This window comes from Lepisma saccharinum, chromosome 8, assembly GCF_977018435.1.
Source record: "Lepisma saccharinum chromosome 8, izLepSacc3.1, whole genome shotgun sequence".
NCBI classification, from domain to species: Eukaryota; Metazoa; Arthropoda; class Insecta; order Zygentoma; family Lepismatidae; genus Lepisma; species Lepisma saccharinum.
Genome location: NC_139236.1, coordinates 34,415,499 through 34,436,140, shown reverse-complemented (window position 1 = coordinate 34,436,140; position 20,642 = coordinate 34,415,499). Strand labels below are relative to the sequence as shown.

Here is a 20,642-nt window from a genome sequence, read left to right as displayed (position 1 = left end):
CAATGGATGAAACAAAAATGTGAAGAAATTGAAGAACTGGAAAAAAGAGGAAGGTATGACTTGATGTATCGTGAAGTAAACTGCTTGGGCTTCCAAAAGAAGAAATGGAAAACAATGTGGATGATAGAAGACGAGGGAGGATGTGAAATCACAGACAAAAAAGGAATATCGAGTGTGTGGGGAAAGTACGTTGAAGAGCTCTGCCAGAAAGAGAATCGCCCAGACAGTATGAATGTAGAAAATGAAGACGACGTGCCTGATGATAAGAAAGGATACTATATCCTGAATGAAGAATTTGAGCAAGCACTCAAAGAAATGAGGAATGGGAAAGCAACGGGCACTGATGAAATTCCTGTTGAACTTATCAAATGCCTGGGAGATGGAAAAAGAGAAATACTGCACTTATGCAATAAAATCTATGAGAAAGGGGATTGGCCACAAGATTTCACGAAGATTGTTTTGGTACCTCTGCAGAAGAAAAGCAATGCCAGAAAATGTTTTGAGTACAGGACAATCAGTTTGATATCTCACTCGGCAAAAATTCTTGTAAGAATTCTGAACAGACGCCTATACTCGAAGGTCAGTGGCGTTTAGAGGAAGAACAGTTTGGTTTCAGGAAAGGAATAGGTACAAGGGATGCAATTGGTTTACTGAGGACCATTGGCGAAAGATATTTAGAGAAAGGAAAGGAGGTGTTTATAGTATTTGTAGACCTGGAGAAAGCCTTTGATAGAGTGAATTGGGTTAAACTTTCAGAAATTCTGAAGAAAATTGGTGTAGATTGGAAAGAGAGAAGACTTCTAAGCAACTTATACATGAATCAACGAGTTAAAGTGAGAACAGGAGACGAAATGACAGAAGGCTGTGAAATTGGAAAAGGAGTACGACAAGGATGCTGCCTATCGCCTACTTTGTTTAATATCTATTTAGAAGATGTAGTCAAAAATTGTTTCCAGGGCCCAGGAGGTGTCAAATTGGGAGGAAGAAGAATAAACTCCATAACATTTGTTGATGACATGGCATTATTCGCTGAGGATGAAATAACCATAAATAGTATGTTAGAAGAGTTAAACAGCAGCTGTGAGCAGTATGGGATGAAGATAAATGTAAACAAGACAAAGGCAATGGTTATAGGACGGAAACCAAGGAATATTAATGTGAGAGCAAACAGTGAAAGAATCCAGCAAGTGGATAGCTTCAAGTACCTCGAATTAACTATAAGCAGTGACATGAGCTGCAAACAAGAAGTGAAAATGAGAATCGCAATAGCAAAAGAAGCTTTCAATAGAAAAAAATATGTTCTTTTGTGGACCCATGGACATAGGTCTAAGAAAGAGATTAGTGAAATGTTTTGCGTGCAGTGTAGCACTATATGGTGCAAAAACCTGGACGTTGAGAAGAAATTAAAAGAAACGACTCGAAGCTTTTGAAATGTGGACATGGCGAAAAATGGAGCGTGTAAAATGGACGGACAAGGTAAGAAACGAAGCCGTACTGAAAAGAGTTGGTGAAAAAATATCTATACTGGAGACCATCAAGAAGAGGAAAAGAAACTGGTTAGGACACTGTCTAAGAAGGAAATGCCTGGTAAGGGATGCCTTGGAGGGAATGGTTGAAGGAGGAAAAGTCCGTGGAAGAAAGAGATATCAGCTTATGGATGATATTAAATTAACTGGGTCGTATGCTATTACGAAGCGTAAGGCAGAGAATAGGGAAAGCTGGAGATTGCAGTGGAAAACCTGCCAATTAGGCAGAAAACAATGAATGAATGAATGGAACTTAGCACAAGCAAGTAATAGAAGCTACTCAAAACTCGTGCCAATGTCTTACCTCTTACATGTTAGGTAAACACGATATGCTTAGTTACGTTCAGTTTCCTTCTAAAGAACAGCTATACTTCTAAAACAATCAGAAATTGAAGTCGCGTTGGTTAACTTGTACAAAATTTAGATTGTAGAGTTCTCTGCAGAGGGATGGGGTGATCGAAGTGGTTAGTTACCCCACTGACAAGGGAGGTTATCTAAGTGTCCCCCTCCGATTTCCATGAAACTTGGCAGGTGTATAGAGAGGCCCAAAGGAAGAAATATGTGTTTTTTTGTTTCGGCTAAAAAACTGTTCTAGGGGGCAAAACCCCCCTCAAATGTCAAGATGAGGACAAATTGAAGTGGGGATCTGACCCGTGTGTCCCCCTCTGATTGCCATGAAACTTGGCAGGTGTATAAAGGGGCCCATTTGAGCCGGGGGTTGCCCCCTAAAACAGTTTTTTAGCTGAAACACAAAAACACGTACTTCTTCCTTTGGGCCCCTCTATACACCTGCCAAATTTAATGGAAATCGGAGTGGGACACGGGGGTCAGACCCCACGTCAATTTGTCTTCATCTTGATATTTGAGGGGGGTTGTCCCCTAAAACAGTTTTTTAGCCGAAAAAATACGTATTTCTTCCTTTGGGCCCCTCTATACACCTGCCAAGTTTCATGGAAATCGGAGGGGGACACTTAGATAACCTCCCTTGTGAGTCACATTTCCCACATTTGACGCAATATCGTAAGCCCCACTCCTGCACATATATAAATCGTTGCTTACATAAAGTTGCGTTAATGCTGCACATAAATTAGTGTTGCTCGTTTAAACGAAACCTTTTAATTCTTGCAATGTTCGTTTTTCATAGCGGGAGGAACTTCCGGTTGACAACTGTGAAATAGCATTGTCAGAGAAGTTTATCAGCAGCTACTTCAACGTCGCTCGCATTTGGACAGCTGTTTCGTGTAACTAATTTCACCCCTTTCCCTATCGGGTGGAAGCGCTTCGTCTTTTTCTTTGCTTTGCTCCCCCTCTTCACGTCAGCTGTGACATATCAGCATACAGTAAAGCAGTGTTCTCTTCACAGATTTTTATCGCCTTGAGGTATGGAGAGGTTCCAAAGATGATGCGATGTAGGGAAGGAAGTGGCGATCTCAGAGCGATTTGCAAAGGCTCTGCTTGTTAGGAAATCGTCTACATATGCTTAGCTTGTCCACAGTGCTGCACTGCTTATGCTGTTCTTTTGTGTAAATATGTGCTGAACCGCAAACGTGGCGGTTCAATTGATGTACTGTAAGATAAAGTTACTTCTGTAATAGTCGTAGCTCGTCTGGAATCAGCGACATCTACAAAACTCTTGTTCATTGGCAGTTTTCGTCAATAATGCTTGATACCTTTTAAGCTTACAGATCAGAATAGCCTTCTTGATCCCGAAGGTTCATGGCTGCAGCAACACAGGCCTTCCATCTGTCCCTATCCTGAGCAAGATCTATATACTCTATTCCATCCCTACCAATTTCCTTTAGGTCCATCTCAACATTATCCCTCCATCTTCGTCTTGGTCTTCCTACTGGTTTCTTACCATCAGGTTACCCAACAAGAATCCTGTAAACTCTTCTTTCCTCTCCAATTCGTGCCACATGGCCTGCCCACCTAAGTCTTCTTGATTTAATCATTCTAATAATATCTGGACATGAATACAAATTATGTACTTCTAAATTTGTAACTTCTCCACTCACCTGTCTCCTCATCCCTTCTAGGCCCAAATATATTCCTAAGGATCTTATTTTCAAATATTCTCAATTTATGTTCCTCTTTCAATGTAACCAAGTTTTGCATCCATATAATATTACAGGCAAAATTACTGTTTTGTATATTTTAACTTTTAGTTTCTTAGATATTAAATGAGAAGACAAAAGTTTATGAAGAGAGAAGTAACATGCATTTCCTGAATTAAGCATACTTTCCTCTTTAATATCATTTTCATTTGTTAGTATTATTCCTAAGTACTTGAATTTGGAAACTGGTTCAAACGAGTTATCAATAATTAGATTTTGATTATTACCTAACACTTGGTATATGCATGTAAGCATATATTTAGTTTTATCTTTGCTAACTTTCAAACCTATATCTTTAGCTGCTTTGAAAAATATTTTAGCACTATTCTTAATTGTATTTACATCATCCCCCACTAAATCTACATCATCTCCATATCCTAACAGCTGAGTCACACCGTTTAATTTTAGTCCTTCGTTAGTTTCTTTAACCTTCCTAACAGAGTATTCTAAGGCAAAATTAAAGAGCAATGGAGATAATGCATCTCCTTGTTTAAACCCATCATGAATTGTAAATTTGTCAGACATATTAATATCCACACGAATTTTACTTTCTGTTTCACTGGTGCATACTTTTATCATACAAACAAGCTTCTTAGGTATTCCAAACTCGACTAATATATTATATAATTTATCTCTTTTGACTGAATCACATGCTTTTTTAAAATCAATGAATAGCTGATGGATATTTTGATTATATTCCCACTTTTTCTCAAGTGTCTATCTCGTGTGAAAAATTTGATCTGTAGTTGATCTGTTACTTTTAAATCCACATTGATAATCACCTATAATTTCATTAGCATTCATTATGGGGTTAGTCTTGCTAATAGAATGTTAGATAATATTTTTTGTTGTTGAGAGTAGAGAAATTCCACGGTAATTATTGCAGTTCATTTTATCACCTTTTTAAAACACAGGAACAATTATGGATTCTTTCCACTGTTGAGGGATTTCTTCTTTATTCCATATTAAACAAATTAATTTATGAATTTGACATATTAACGAATTTCCACCATATTTAATTAACTCAGCTGGTATTAAATCAATGCCAGGTGCTTTGTTATTCTTTAGCCTTTTAATAGGATCTTTAAGTTCAGTCAAGTTAGATTGATCCTAATGTAGATCTTATTCTTAGTCCAGGGATCTCCCAAAGCAGTCCCTGCCCGGAGATCCGAATCAGAAAAACATATTCTCTTTTATTCAACTTTCCCCGAAAACAGCAGGCATAGCCGCTCAAGCGAACCATTCTATTAATTTTCCTCAAACTGTGTGGATTTCATTTGAATGCTTTCTGCTGATTCGGAATGAGCTTTATCGCCATATTTTGTTCCCCACGTGCTATTTAACAAGTTGGGGGATTTTTTTCTGCTTGTTGCGCCCCTGTATATAGAAATTGTTTAAATTTGTACTTTCTATGCCAAAAGTAAGACCGCCGCATCGCTCTGCCCACAAGAAACAATAATTTATTATATAAACATGCATTTACCCTATGTCAGTGGTTCCCTGGGGCTTACAGAGGCCCCGCGAAATGTTCCAATATTTTCAGTGAAATGATATGATTGTTCCAAATATGTGCTCATTTACTATTTTTACACACAAAATGTTTCTGAATTTGAAATATGTGTTTATTTTTCAACTTCAGGCAAGCAACCTAACATCACTAACTGAGCGTTGCAATTGATAGTTAGTCTTACATTCTGACTTGGGCGCCGCGGAAATGTCGTGAAAGCAAAAAGTTTGGGAACCTCTGCCCTATGTAATAAATTAATGTGATAAACATGGTATCATCATAGGTGTGCGCAGACTAATTTATTTGGGGGTGTCTGAAGGGAAGTTTCAATCTGGACAAGTAACCCCCTTTCACACAGAAACCATTAGGTATATGAAGATCAAGATGAACATTGTAACATTGTACCTAAGTGTTCGTTATCACTTTAGCATAGGTTTTCCTATCTTTGTGACGATATTTATATTATTTAAATAAAGAAAGTAAGCAACTGAAAATCAGAATAACCAATTCTAACAAATGTAATACAGTACAAGGCTACATATTCACAGGTAATATCAGCTGAATCCTTCTCATTAAATGAATTGTAGGTAAAGTTTCTCCACGTTTTCTAATGCGCATTACTTCACACCTGGTTACTTGATAGAAACACCATGTGTTACATATCATTTTAAGCAGTAGAGTCCTAGCTTTCAGACGCAATCAAAATCTGAAAGTGAATATTTTTGTATATTTTAGCCTTTGGAACTCCATTAAGACAGGTAATTCAGTTCTTTTAGTCGGCCTCCGTGGCGGAGGGGTTAGCACAGCACGCTACGACGTCAGGGGTCCCGGGTTCGAATCCCGGCCTGGGCATGGGTGTTCTTTGTGAGTGTCCGTCCTTTCATAAATTTCATCGTATCATTACTTATCCTCATCTTCGCGATTAGCCAAAAGTGGCAAAAAAGCGAAGTAAAATAAACAAAATCAATCAATCAATACAGTTCTATTTTGTGGTTTCCAAATTTACATTACACAACTTCATGCGACGTAGTATTTCATAAATAAGCAAACATTTTGCAATAAAATCATTACCATTACAATATTCTTACTCTTTTTAGTACATAGCATTTTCCACTCAACAAAACAGATATATAAAAATTAGTTACAGCTGCAGTGGCGTTAGCAATCCAGACTGTGCTCGGTAGAAGGATAAATGCTTTGTGGAGAAGCTTCTGTGCTATTTATAAAGTGGAAAACATCATCTTTTATTGGTATTATAGTAAATGAGAGAGACAGAGTGAGAGCGTGGGATACGAAATGAAACGAAATTCCTTACTTTTTGTAAAACGGACATTATTTTCTCTATTTTAATAGTACTAGTTTCTATATTTTTAAAATGTTTTTGTTGACATATTAGGGGGTGCACAAGCACCACCCGTGCGCATGTCTATGTCAGTGATATATCCATAGACCCTAACACTTCCCAAAATTTTCAAGTCCAATTTATGGCCACATTGTTTTTAAATTTGCTCTTTCACCCTCCAGATTTTGTATTCTGGTCAAACCCCTGCATGATATACGCGTAGTAAATGTGACAGTCACTTTGAGTTTTGGTTTTAAGTCCATTTTATGCACAGGAAGGTTAATCGGGACTGGACCTACAGGCTAAAGTGGGATCCATGACAGCCACCTACAGTGTATTCTCTCTCTCTGTCTCTCCAAGTCTCATTTTTCTACTATAGATGCGTATTGGTCTTGTCGATTAAATGCTCTAACACTAAGATACAAATAATTCGTATAGCTAGACAAGAATTTCAAAAAACAAAGAAATTGTTTCATGATAGCTTCCGTGATCTAGGAATTACCAAAGCAGATATTCGAATGCTCGACGATTCATTGTAATCTATTTCATCATCATTCATTCCCATCAGGAGAAAAAAGGAACAGAAATACAGCACGATAAAACTAGTACGTGCTCGGCCCTACATGTCTCCTTGTAATTAAGGGGTCCCGGGTTCGATACCCGCTGAGTGAAGGAACATAGTGCTTTGGATCCCACTTTAAACTGTACGTCCAGCCCCGGTAAGCCTATCTGTGCATAAAGTTGACTTAAACTCGGGCCTTACTTACAACATTGCAATTTTAAAAACATATCGCCACTTACCACTTTTGCCAACGCCAGGTGAACCAATCACAGCCACTTTCACCTCCGAGAGGGAGGATTTCTTTCGCCGAATACCGCGGATAGCGTTGGACGTCATACTTGGTGCTTCAAGTCAAAAATCATCTCGAGTCAAACATGAACAACCGCACTCGCTCCCAACAAGCCAAAACACGCACACTGGCTCTCCCCTCCGTCCTGCTTGTTTCATCGTTCTCTCAGCACTGGCGGCAGAGCTGTCGGCGCTAAAAATAATCCCCAGACACTGTGGTCACCCACCGTTCTCCGTTCTCACGAAGTTCAGCCGATTCTGTCGCTCGTCTTTTTTTTTCTGTTAGAAAAGTCTGTTCCTTCCCCAGCCCCTCAACAAAGCTACATTCAAGATTTATCTTTATTAGTTTTAAAGAGTTAAAGAGAATTCAACTTCCTCAGTTTAATGTCGGTAGTAGGTTCTAGGTTGACAGATACGCGATGCAAAAACCAAGGCAGGTTATTTATGGGCGCCCACAGAAAATTTTCAAAGGGACCAGAGTCAAAATCGAAAAATGTTGTCTTTCAGTGTGAAGTATTGACGTCACATTTATGTGTAATCATAAGAAGAGGGAGAAACAACACACACTCACACGCAGATAGAGAGAGAAAGAGAGAAATTAATAAGCGAAAGAGAGAGAAAACAGGACACTCAAGCACACACACACAGAGAGAAGAAGATATAAAGAAAGATGCAGAGAAACCTAAATCTCGACACGAAGAGAGAAAGAGAAGACACAGAGAGAGAGAGAGAGAGAGAGAGAGAGAGAGAGAGAGAAAGGGATAGAAATAAATAGAACAGAAAGACACACGAGAGAGAGGAAGAGAGAAAGTAAATAACAGTGCTCAGAACTCTACATTTTAAAAGTAGCTTCCCTACATCTACAGCTATTCTTCCAAAATGTAGCTTCGCTACAGCTACAACTACATTTACCAAAAAGTAGCTCGCTACGCTACTCCTGTTCGCTACTCGCTACTTCGCCACTTTTTGCGCTACTTCTGCATAAAAAAAACTTAAAAATAACCATGTGGATATTAAAAAAATCCCCAACTACTGGTAAATAGATTCTGTGATTTATTATCATGATTCCCGTCATTCGATAATTTTGAGAGCAGTGTTACTTCAGTTACTTATTTTTACTATAGTTTTTGAGAATAACATACCTATGCAAGTGGCATTTCAATTCAAATTTGATATATGAATATTGCAATTAGGGTGTTACCCAAATTAATGATTACAACTATACACAAGTGAAATTTGGTAGGATTACGTATTTATGTTCACATCAACATATTTTTCTTGAGAATAAATATTTCATTTTGTAATAGACTGATATGAAGGCAGCATTTTGAATGAAAAGTACCTGGGGCCCATTGTTTACAAAAGGACTCCAGGTTCGATACCCAGCGGAGGCACATTGTGGCTCGGATCCTGTCTCGATCAGCTTATCTATGCATAAAATGGACTCAAAACAAAAAAAACTAGGAAAGACGCCAAGTTGGGAGGATGGGATCCTCCTGCTCCTCCATTCCCCACACTGCTCATCATTCATCATTCTTCCTCATTCTGACAAGTCGCCAAAAGTGGCAGAAAGCGACTATAGATAAGAGAATAATTAAATAAACCATTCATTCTCATTGTCATGATTGAGAAGAGTTGAAGAATAGATGAGGAGGTAAACAGAAGAGGACAAATGGGTGGTGGACTATATCAAAGCGTTCGAAGATTAATATGGAACAGGGATGTACCTATGATGCAAGAAGGTAATATACAACACATACTATGTGCCAATAATAATTACGTGACATAGAGAGACAAGAAAAAGATGCAGGTAGTGGAGATGAAGTTTTTAAGGAGTCTATGGGAGAAGACTAGAAGGGATAGAATAAGGAATGAGGAGATCCGACAGACAGTGGGTGTGGTGAAGCTTCAGGACAGGATAGATCAGGCACAGATAAGATGGTTCGGGCACATGAAGAGGATGGATGCAGAAAGACTACCAGTAAGAGATTGTAATGCACAAGGAGTGGGAATAAGGCCAAGGGGAGACCAAGATGTCGGTGGAAAGAGCAGATAGCGGAGAGTGTTAGGAGAAGAGGACAAGATTGTAACACCGTGAAAAGAGAGGAGTGGTGGAAGAGCAGGAAATAATGGAGAGGCTTGACTTCTATGCCGACCCAGTCAGAGGCAGGAAACGGCGAAAGATGATGGTGTCATGATTAGCAAAAGTTACAGAAAAGAGACGTAAAAGTAGGAAAAATACATAAATTTGAAAACTATGTATATTAACTAAAGAAAATTATCGTTTCTGCAGGAAAGTCAATAACTCGAATGTACATTTTACAATATGATACAATATATTGAGGAAACTGTCGTGTAAACCCGAGTGTTCTAAACGTATTGTAATTTTAAAATTTATGAACAAATATTATCGCGAAAATAATTGTAATTCCAAAAACTCTATCATTCTTGTAACAAAAATTTCTTGCTGGTGAGATCCTATATATACTGACAATGATCAATGCTGTTAACGTACTGAACCATTTATTGCTGGCACTATTCCTTTGTCAGTGCAGCGGAAAAAACATCGCTCGTTTTTGCACTGCAAGTTGTGTTTTACACAGCAATTTATGACATTTTGGTGTCTCTTACACCATGGATATCCACAGGATTTGTTCCGGGGTGATGCAAACGAGGAACTTTTTTACAGCGGTGCAGCAAACGAGGCATGTTTCTCTCCAAAATAGCGATGCAGCTCAAAACAACGTAGCTGTTAGCTGGAATATATTCATATATGTCAGTTAGTTATCTGGATATCTGAGTTATTCAGATACTAATTAAATAACATGCAGGCTACAATCTAGATAATCTGTATTTCCATGTAATAGATTTTGTCTTTATGAACCTCCTGCAAAATTAAAGGTTATTGTCGATTTTTTCTGACGCTGTTGCCACATTCAAAATTCACCTCAAAATGCTGAGAAAAAATGTAGCTGTAGCGAAATTTTCGCTACAACTACAGGAATTTTGTAGCTTCGCTACCGATACAACTACAATTTTCAAAATGTAGCGTCGCTACAGCTACAGCTACAAAATTTGGAGCTAGCTACTGTAGCGCGCTACTTCTGCCCACTGGCAAATAATAATACAAGACAGAGAAAAAACGGGACGATAACATAAAGAAAGATTTGATCAAGTAGAGTCGAAGCATGAAGAACGAACAAAGATGTACTGAAAACAAAAGCCAGAGTAGAAACAAGAAATAAAGGAAAGTGGTGCAAATACTAAGGTCAACCGGAATTAATGCCTCCATTTGAATAACTCCTAATTGTTATCGGATTGCAATGGAAGTTCAAAGTTTGTGTGAAAATAGATAGTACACATGTTGGGTACCTACGTATTAAGGCTATTCAAAATACTGTCCGTTGCTTTCGATACATTTCTGCCACGGTTCAACCTAATGACGAAATCCGCTCTGGAAAAAAGTTGGAGCGAATTTAATGTCTTCCACGCCCTGGAAATGCTGTCCACGCGAAGGTTGTTTTTGAGAGGGGCGAACAATGGACTGAATTAGGACTGTAGGGTGGGGGTTGAGGCATTACTGACCATCCCATTTTGGCAATGGCCTGTGACAACCCTCTATTTGTAAGAAATGAATTGCAGCTCTGCTATTCATGTTGTTTATTTAGTTACCTGCAAATGAAAAATTGTGTGCATTAGTAACATATCGCATTATATGTGTGTGAAGTTTCATTGCAATCCGATAACAATATGAGGAGTTATTAACGTGGAGGCATTGATTTCGAGATGACCTTTGTAAAAGGGAGAGGGGGAAAACAAGTAGCATTTATTTAATGTAGGGAGGGTCAAGTAACCCTCTGTTGACTCTCCCTGCATGCGCCCATGTAGACAAGATGGATGATTCTTGGAGTTTGCCTCCCACCATTAACTCTGACACTATTGTTTGCGACATCATCTACCAGAGGAGGGAGGTGGGGCATGCTAATTTAAAATTAATTTGCCAATTTGAAATTTGTTTTGTGTTGGGAAGGTATTAGGATGCATTTTAGAATCACAACAGCCCTAGGACGATTCTCAAGTTTAAAAAAGTAGAAACTTGTAATGCTGCCTGTGAATATATTTTGAGTGATTTTGTAAGTTATCAAATGCTGAATTATCGATAGTCCAATAACATCGCTCTCCTTGTGATTGACTGAAAAATCACTGAGGTATTTCAAATAAGTAAAACAATGCATATCTTTAAATATTTTAATGAAATATAACTCTGCCATAGTCCCATTATCACTGAAATATGGTCATAATTATCGTTGCCAATACATTTAGCATCAATATGCACGCCAATAACACATCTTCTGGACGCGAGACTGAAGTGCACACCCATAGAGCCAGACTACCAGTTGCTACTGATTTGAACAACAAATCGGTAAATTACATGTTTAATGTGCCTTCTGTCTTAAATGGGACATCGAGTTAAATTGTTACTAATGTCCTTATAAAGTCTGAATCGTTGAATATATCGGAAACATGTACTGCAGTTCTTGAGATACTGTTGGTAGTTCAAGCTTGAACCTGGACTATTTCTACTGTCATTTTCTTCATTTCTGAGAGCCGCCCCCGTGACGGAGTGGTTATGACATCGCGCTACGACGCCAGGGATCCCGGGTTCGAATCCCGGCCTGGGCATTGATGTTTGTGAGCGTCCATTCATCAATTTCATAATTTCATTACTCATGCGCAAATTAGCCAAAAGTGGCACAAGAAGCGAATTAAAATAAAGCAATTCAATCAGTCGATCGATCTTGATTCCTGAGATTTGACCCAAACGAACAGAAAAACATGAACTATTAATACGATGAATTGTTTTCAGATCGTTATGCCCTCTCTAAAGTATCAAAATCGAAACAAGTAATCCAGACACAATTAGTTAAAAAGTCAGACCTTCTCCGTCTTCTGTATAATTTTAAGTGACATGTGGTCTCAAACGAACCGTAGACCACCTTGAAGCATCAATTTTGATGGTGTGTATTTTTTTTACAAGAGAACATTGCATTAGTAGTAGCATTTTCGAACGTAATACAGTTTATGAACGTATTTTTGGCCCTTCTGGCATTTACCAGAATCGCATGATTACCAGGCGCTGGATATGACGAGCTTCTTCTTCTTTCTTCTGGCCCTATCAACCTTATGTTGATTTTGGCCAACTGTTCTGATTTTCAGTACTGAATGAGCTTCAACATACAAAACGAAACATAAATGAAAAAAAGAAAAGACTGTCAACTTGCTTCTTAACAATGTACGACGTTATCTATCAACAATGATATATTTAGGTTGCCTAGAATGCCCTTGGTAGTGACGTGCTTGAGGAACCTCGACATTTATGTATTACCAACCTGTACTAAATCTAACGTATACATGAGTAATGGCCACATACTCGGAAGTAGTTTTGCTTGCTGTGGTGCTTACATGCCTTAATTTCGTTTCGTGGAAGCCGCACAAATTGCCATGGAAAGGTGAGTCACACATTTTAAAAGTAAATATATTTGTAAAAAAAAGCAGAAAAATTGTCGACGTATGAAAGAAGCACCATTTAGTGATGCGAAAATAGATTCACATGAAACAGTAGGTTCAGTTTCAATGGAGTGAAATTCTGTCAAACTTATTTTTTACATTATTTTTTATTATTTATATTAGTGGGCACGAAGTAATGTGAATGTTCTGGTGTCATATGGGAAAGGCAAAGCGAGGAAGCTTCAAGAGTCATTTTTGCCTATACACACTCTGCCGTGTTGCCTAATCACGTCACTCCTTCCTCCGGTGGACTACCAAATACCATGTGGTATGGAGAAAATGTTTTGTGGGTGGGTAGTAGATTAAAGTCGCCAGAAATGGCGTCACTGCACATTACCCTTACTCTTAAAAATCATACTTCATTTGTCTCTTTCAAAGAAACATTTTCACAAAGAGTAAGTCCCTGTGTAATCAATAAAAAACAAAACATAATTATTTGAGATTCCTGTTCGAAATATTTCGTACTTTTTTGGTATGTGTGTAAGGAAAATATACTCTGATATGTTAAAGGCTCATGTCACTTCTCTACCATGCATTTGAAAGGAGGACTGCAAATCTTTAACATTATTTACTACAAACCTACAAGCAAATCGACTCAAGTGTTGCAAGCCGGCAATATTTTTTTTTATCCCTGAATGTAAGAAATGATGTGCCTTCAAATGATGACGTCATGGTCCAGTGACAAACGTGGATCATGATCGACAATGCTCACAATAGAGGGATACATTAGCAGCAACAAATGCTATCCCTTTCTTTCAGAATTCTTATACCCAATGTGATGGGCATATTCTCAATGTTCAACTTGAATACGATGCTCTAGACACCGAAGTTCACGAGTTCGAGTCCCGCCTGGGCATGGGGGATTATTCGTGTCCCTTCATCGATTTCATCTAATCACCACTCATCCTTATCGCCTCGATTAGTCAAATGTAGAAAAAAAAGCGATGTAAAATAACAAAAAAGCAAATACCTTGCCTAAAGTACGTACATTGTGAAAGCAAATCAATGGTTTAAAACTGCATTAAAATTATATTGCTGCTAGTTTATTTATTTTATGTCGCTTTTGAAGATGAAGACTACATGGATGAAGGAACAATGACAAAGAAACGAGGACAGGACACACAACAACCCCACAGAGGATCATACTGACTGTGGGTCCAGACTGCGAAGCTTCCTTGGCATGCAAGGATTCAGTTTCCGGTATACACAGTAGCCCCGTCTACAGTCGGGCAGAATTAACTTGAGACAAATGGCTGCTGGCGCCGCTGCAGGAGTACCAACATACAGCGAACGCTTGACTCTCACGCGAATCATGGGCAATCAGCTGACGACGGGAGATGGGAGATTTGAAAAATTGTACATTGTGTAACGGAAGTATCACTGTATTAAGAGGACATGCTAAGAAAATTATAAGCATTATAAATATTCTTATATATCTTACACAATAAATGGATAAACAGTTTATTCTTTACCTTTAATCCGTAATTTGAAAACACTGCCGCTTCGCTTGTTTCACCAGTCACTGCACGTGAGTCCATTCAACAGTTGGTAACATTTCGCGCGCCCGAACATTAGAGTTTCCGTTGGCCCGTTACAGCGGGAAGTCCTCCGCTCTAGCAAATTCGAGCGTAGTTGAATCACTCACAGAGCGGCCATTTCTCTCAAGTTAATTCTGCCGGACTGTAGTTGGCTGCACTTTTTGACTCGCATTGACTCTCTCTGCATCGAAGCGGGTTGCACGGTGCAACACCGAGTCGTCTAGTTCGTTGATTTCGAGTCAAGTAGTGTATTTGGTGTCTGCACCGTCTGCACGACCTTCCGCACCGGTGTATGCTAACTAATCAAATGACCGTTTAAAGCAGCAGACAGGCATTTGTTGAATCTTCTGAACTTGAACACAGCATTCCATCTAGTTGGTTGAACGTCATTTAACTTGCACCACCCTTACACCAATCTGCCAACCTGACACTGGATACACCTACACTGCACGGAGTGTCAAAAAGTGAAGCCAACTAGACGGGGCTAGTGGAATGCACAAATTGTCCATGACTATTTTAATTATTTCTTCTATGGTGCTTTACGTATTTCTAAGGAAAAGATTTCTACGTATACTGGGTCAGAGGTTGCGAGCAGCTTGTTTGGCGTTTTGTTTCATTTCTTGAAGCTCTCATTGCTTAAAACAAAGAGATTAAACATGGGGATGGACAATTTGTTCGGTATTACTCATGCATTCCACTGAACTACGTGGAAGAGAGGTACCCCTAACAAAATGTCTATCGGTAATTCGCCCATCAGATATTAACATCTAGAATCATCGGAGAAGCAAAAAGATAATCACTTTTCACTGTTAAGTGGCGTCATAATTTGAGGCAATTTTAAAAAGTGCCTTAGGTTTCTAATTTGATAAATGTTCTTGAAAGTAATAAGTAGTTCGCTATGATAATTATTTTCTCAATTTTCCCGTTACAGGTTTCCAAGTGCACTACCCATTTGGGATTCATTTTCGTTCTTCGGACGATCTTCCTCCAGCTACCAACTTGGATGCGTGCTCAATAGAAGACGCCGCGTCCTTGCTTATGCTTCCAGGTCCTTGGGTTCCAAGGAAGAAGTTTGCAGCAAAGACCCCTCAGCAAGAGAATAATGTTGAACCCGATCCCCATAAAACACACCATTACCATGTTAGTTCAAAAGCCCGCTGGGACGAATACGTGAAAGACACCTGTGACGAGTTCCACGACCTTGACGATTATTTCGATCCTGACTTTGACGACTTCGAAGAACCCTCGGATTTTCAGCATATACCTCACGAATCGGATCCGCAATCTGAAAAAGGTTTAAAAATTGAAACTGAATATCCAGGGCTCAGAGACAAGATCAAGGATATAGAAGACAGCCTTGCTGAGGGTGAATATACTTTACAGAATGCCGACTCCAATGCAGACCAATCAGATCAGAGAGCGTCAAAAGCGTCATGTCAAAGAAGGAGGAAGCTCGGGAAAAGCGATCGGAACGAATCAGTGGTAAAGAGAATATTTTGGTTTTTCATCTACGTACTTGAAGTTGGAGCTGCAGGAATACTAATTGTGGTTGTTGTTAAAGCTACAATTTGTTCCTGGCTGGGATGTCTCATAAAGTTCAGGTTCAGTAGTATGAAGAACATTGACGTAACTAAATGTTTCGGTTACCTTAAGAAGATGCAAGATCGCGCAACATCAAAAGGAAGGAAGAACAGTGGTAGTAGGAAAGACATTCAAGAAGGATCGCAGCACTCACTCTCTCCGTTCAGCAAGATTAGTGTCCAAGATAGCACTACAAATTCCCAACTCTCTGTATCCGAGATGTGGATGCGCGTAACTCTGCTAGAAACAATGCTCAAAAGGTACGAAAACATGTTGAATAGGGCGGAAAATATGGTCGGTATTTACAACGACTTACACCACAGCTGGTGCGGTAACAATACATTCGGACCTGGGATGGAGATACTTCAAAGTAGAATGGTGCTGAAACGTGGAGGTTCGTTAGATTCTGCGCTGGCAGTGCAAAATTTTAAACCCAGTAGTTCTGTGCTTGCTCAAGCTCTGAACGCTAAGATCAGATGTAGTGCAGAGGAGCAAGGATTTTGTTACTTGTACCACAATGAGAAACATTTCGGGAATGATAGTGGAACTTGCTCTGCCTTGAGCACATCTAACGCCTGTGCATCTGCTGAAGCTAGTCACAATTCTTTAGATTTTAAAAATGGTAATAAAAATATAAAAGACATGACTGTAATTGATGAAGGAAAATTCTCTGCCCAACTACAAGGTCGAGAGTACTTTCCAATTGGCGACAATCTGGCTTTACAACTTCCCCCAAGCACGATACATGTTACATTTCCAGAGCTGCTGAGATTTGATGATGCTAGGATTAGGAACACTTCAACTTGTACCAATCATGAAGTACCTTTTATGGGAGAATCTGTTCTTTCCTCTCGCATGGGGATAATCGAAACAGATTCATCAACCTGGAAGTTGCGGCGTTCACAACCTGTGCTTATGTCTCAAAGGCCTCAGAAAGTAATCAATATTGACGAAACAAGGTCCTTTGCATCAGAGTCAGTTGAAGTTTCCTCCACAAGGTGGAAGGAAATCAAGGAATGGCAATTAATGCAAGCAGGCAAATCTGCTATAAATGTTAGAGAAACGACCGAAATGGCGTCTGTCGTTGATCAGGTATTTAACATATATTTCGGGGGAAGCGAATGTGAAGACAGTGTTTCAAACTTAAGTGGTCGACCTAGCGAGATTGGGGGTAAATGTTGTGATGCATTGTCAGTGAGTAAAATTGCTTGCAAAGCATGCATCTCAAGTAAAAAAGCACTTAACGTTCCAGGAAATTTTCCTTCACGAGGTGTGCAAGAATCAAACATCTTTGAAAGAGATGCTCAAGTACAGGAGAAAGCCTTGAGCATTTCCCTGTACCACGAAAAGTATTCCCAAAATGCAGTTCACAAGACCAGGAATTACGATGTCGACCAACATGTTGTCAAGAATAACAAAAGTATGTCCTGTATTGCTAGGAATATTTACTATTCATCCAATATTGTAGACAACCATCCAGATGAAATTTCAAATTCAGCAAAAATTAAAGAAGTCTTGCAAAGAAACAATGACTCTCTCGGGCTACAAAAACGATCTTGGTCAGAGATCAATGTATGTAAATGGAATAGCTTACCGGTTGCTACAGACCATCTGAATTCTACATTCTTACCATCTGCAAAGGACAACGATGATAATGATAGAGTCACAAAAGAAAATACATCGATAATTGTGAAACCTGATGTTAACTGTTCTAAAATTGGAGGATTGACACCTCAACAAATAAGTTCATCCAGCAACCTCAGACTTAAAATTAAGCTGAAACAGAATGTAAACGTGATACAACATCATCAGATTCAGAATACAAAACAGTGCAGTGTCACAAAATCTAATAACAAATTTCCCTCTTCCATTTCGAGTGAACATATTGTTGTAAGTGATGTTGGTGTTGATATTAGTTCAGTCAAAGATCAACTAGATGAAGGTCTCGCAAAGCAAAGGTCTCAAGATTCGTTTATTTCTTCAACATCTATTCAGGAGGAAAATGCTGGTGAACTGGAAATACAACATAGGGCAAATGTGAACGAAGAAAAGATTCATATCACAACCGGGTACAGAGAACTTGTGAATGTAAATGAGATCAAGGAAGAAGAACTTACGAACTTTGATCTTGATGTGGATAAAGTGTATCGAAAATGGTTTGACTTATCAGACAATGAGAAATCCAACGAGCGTCCATGTAAAGTGGAACTTCTATGTAATTATCATCCAGAAAGAGAAGGCTCCTTTCAGAAAAGCATATCTGCAATGATTGAACATGATTTACGAAGACAATATCCTAAAGTGCTTTCACTAGTTCAAGAAAATAAAGTAGAAGTAATTGAAAATCACATAGATCTTCCTCAAGATGAACAAGACAACACTAGCATTGAACCAAATGTTAATAATGGAAGTCATGATGGGAAAGAGAACAAAGATGATACTCCAATCAAACACATTCCTGAAGAGGAACAGTTACACGAAATTGACTCCTCAAATGCTAAAGAGAGCAATGTGGATCCGGATCTTTCAACAACTGAAACAAAAAGAGATTTTCAGGAGCGTCATTGTTCACGAGTAACAAAAAATATCGACTCAATACCTTCTCATGGCGAGAAGTTGAAGAAGGCAGTATATCCTCGTTTATATAATGTGAAAAAGAAGGAGCCGATCTACAGACCATTTACTAGGGAAAGAGAAGAATGGCGCAAAGCAAAAGAAAAGGATAAAAAACTGCCAGATATGTTCCACATGGAGAGAGGAAAGATTAAAACTTCATGTGAAGCTTGCGGAAGTTCAACTAAAAGTCCTCGCGAGAAATCCACGTACAATACTCAGAAGAGAACATCACCGGCTGTTCCTCAAGCTGAGTCTCAAATTCAGCAGAACAAGACCTATCAGGCGAAACCAGAGAGGGATAATTCATTTGAGATTGCTCGCACAGTCAGTCACTTGAGTCGGAAGAACTCTTCGAAGGAAACTGGCGCAACAAGCAATTATGTTGCCCAGCAGGAAGCGAGAAAAATCTCAAAGTTCAGCTATGGCAAAAAGGAAACGGCTACGCGCTCTCCCTCCAGTAGAGTGTTGAAGAACTCTTCATCAAGTAACACATCTCCAAGTAGAATTCCGAAAAGTGCATCTCCAAGCAAATCCTCCAAAGTTAATATCCTGACAAAGTCTCCGACCACAAACACATCTCCAACTAGGAAATTAGGAAACTTGTCCTTAGATAAACTCGTGAAGAAAGGATCTCCGGAGAGACCAGATTCAAGGTCTCCATGTAGAACCTTAACAAGAGCATCTCAAAGTACAATAGCAACAACTGGAAGTATCATTTCGAATTCTACAAACAAGAAGAAGAAATCGAAAAGGACGACCACCGATTCTTCCTCACAAACGCCTGGTCATCGTGTAGAAGACAATGACTCTCGAGACATGGAATATGATGATGAAGGTTTCGATTACTTGTATACGACACGGTCACAGCCATACAAATTTTCAAAATTTGTACATTATCCTACAGCAGTGGAAGGAAGTGAAAGAGACGAGTGCCTGCAATTTGTTCCCTGGGAGTGCTACGATCCTCTCTGTGCACCCACTGAATGGTGCACAGATCCCAACTGCTGCCAAGAGTGTGACCTTTGCGACTGTGCGTACTATTGCGTGGAGGAAAGGAATTCGAAAGAGTACTGTAACATAGCCAGACCAAAGATTCCTCTCTGGAACTCAGATCCAAAATCAGTGCCTTCCGCCGATTACAAGCCTGTTCTGCACCCCATTCCGGAGGAGACCGAACCTAAAACCAGGGCAGGTGAGGGCGATCAGGTGTCACGCTCGGCATTCATTCGCGAACGGGGTAAGGCGATAACGAACCTGAGCTCCGGCGTGCAAAGTCTGAAAGAGCAGTTCGCCAGGTGCAAATCGGAAGGTGAGCAGCTGGAGGTAATCTCGAGAGAAGAAGCGGAGATGCTTCAGGCAAGGATCGAGAAGCTTGGGAATCGTGTGAAGAGTAAATTGGGCGATATCCTTCAGGCAGAGGCAAAACTGATGCAGTGGAACCAGAATATAAGCGAGGCCAGTCTGAGTTCAAAGCCATCCACCACTCAACAATCATCTCTGTTGCATGAATGAATAATATTGTGGCTGTGTAAATGTAAGGGTTACTTTTTTGATTAACATTATTTGCACAAAATTACGTTTTTTTAAGCACGAAAGTGATAATGATGTCATGATCTTATAAAATTAAACAGTATAAGATTTTCTGATTCAATAGAATGTTGTAGTCACATATTTCATTGCACGTGTACAAAATTCCCTCACAATAAATCTCTTGGTTTTCCTTATTTATAGTTTTCTTATTTAAAGTCACCTTTCTACCTCTTATGGCTAATGGCTCTCCGATGGCGTAGTGGCAACGTCGTCGCATTTTAATCAAGGCGTACCAGATTCGATACCCGGTGGATGCCTATAGTGGCTCGGATTTCACTTTAAACTGTAGGTCCAGTCCCGATTAGCCACTCACTCTGTGCATAAAACCGATAAAAACCAAGAAATCAATCAACTCTTCAGGCTAAGCCTGACGGCGAGAGTAAATAATGATAAGATCAAATTTATGAAAG

General features: G+C 39.3%; 2 protein-coding genes across 2 annotated transcripts in view; one reads left to right on the top strand and one right to left on the bottom strand.

Moving 5' to 3' along the window:
- The window catches only part of LOC145991410 (ras-related and estrogen-regulated growth inhibitor), a 56,850-nt gene extending 49,352 nt beyond the window's left edge, over positions 1 to 7,498 (bottom strand). The window contains exon 1 of the mRNA XM_083127407.1: positions 7,291 to 7,498. Coding sequence (XP_082983533.1) covers positions 7,291 to 7,387 — 97 coding nt within the window. The 5' untranslated portion in view covers positions 7,388 to 7,498. The remainder of the gene's footprint in view (positions 1 to 7,290) is intronic.
- Positions 7,499 to 12,703: 5,205 nt separating this feature from the next.
- Positions 12,704 to 20,360, top strand: LOC145990927 (uncharacterized). The gene is made up of 2 exons (XM_083126465.1): positions 12,704 to 12,849; positions 15,377 to 20,360. Exons 1-2 carry the CDS (start codon positions 12,759 to 12,761, stop codon positions 20,152 to 20,154), a joined length of 4,869 nt encoding a protein of 1,622 aa, XP_082982591.1. The 5' UTR covers positions 12,704 to 12,758; the 3' UTR covers positions 20,155 to 20,360.
- Positions 20,361 to 20,642: the final 282 nt, after the last annotated feature.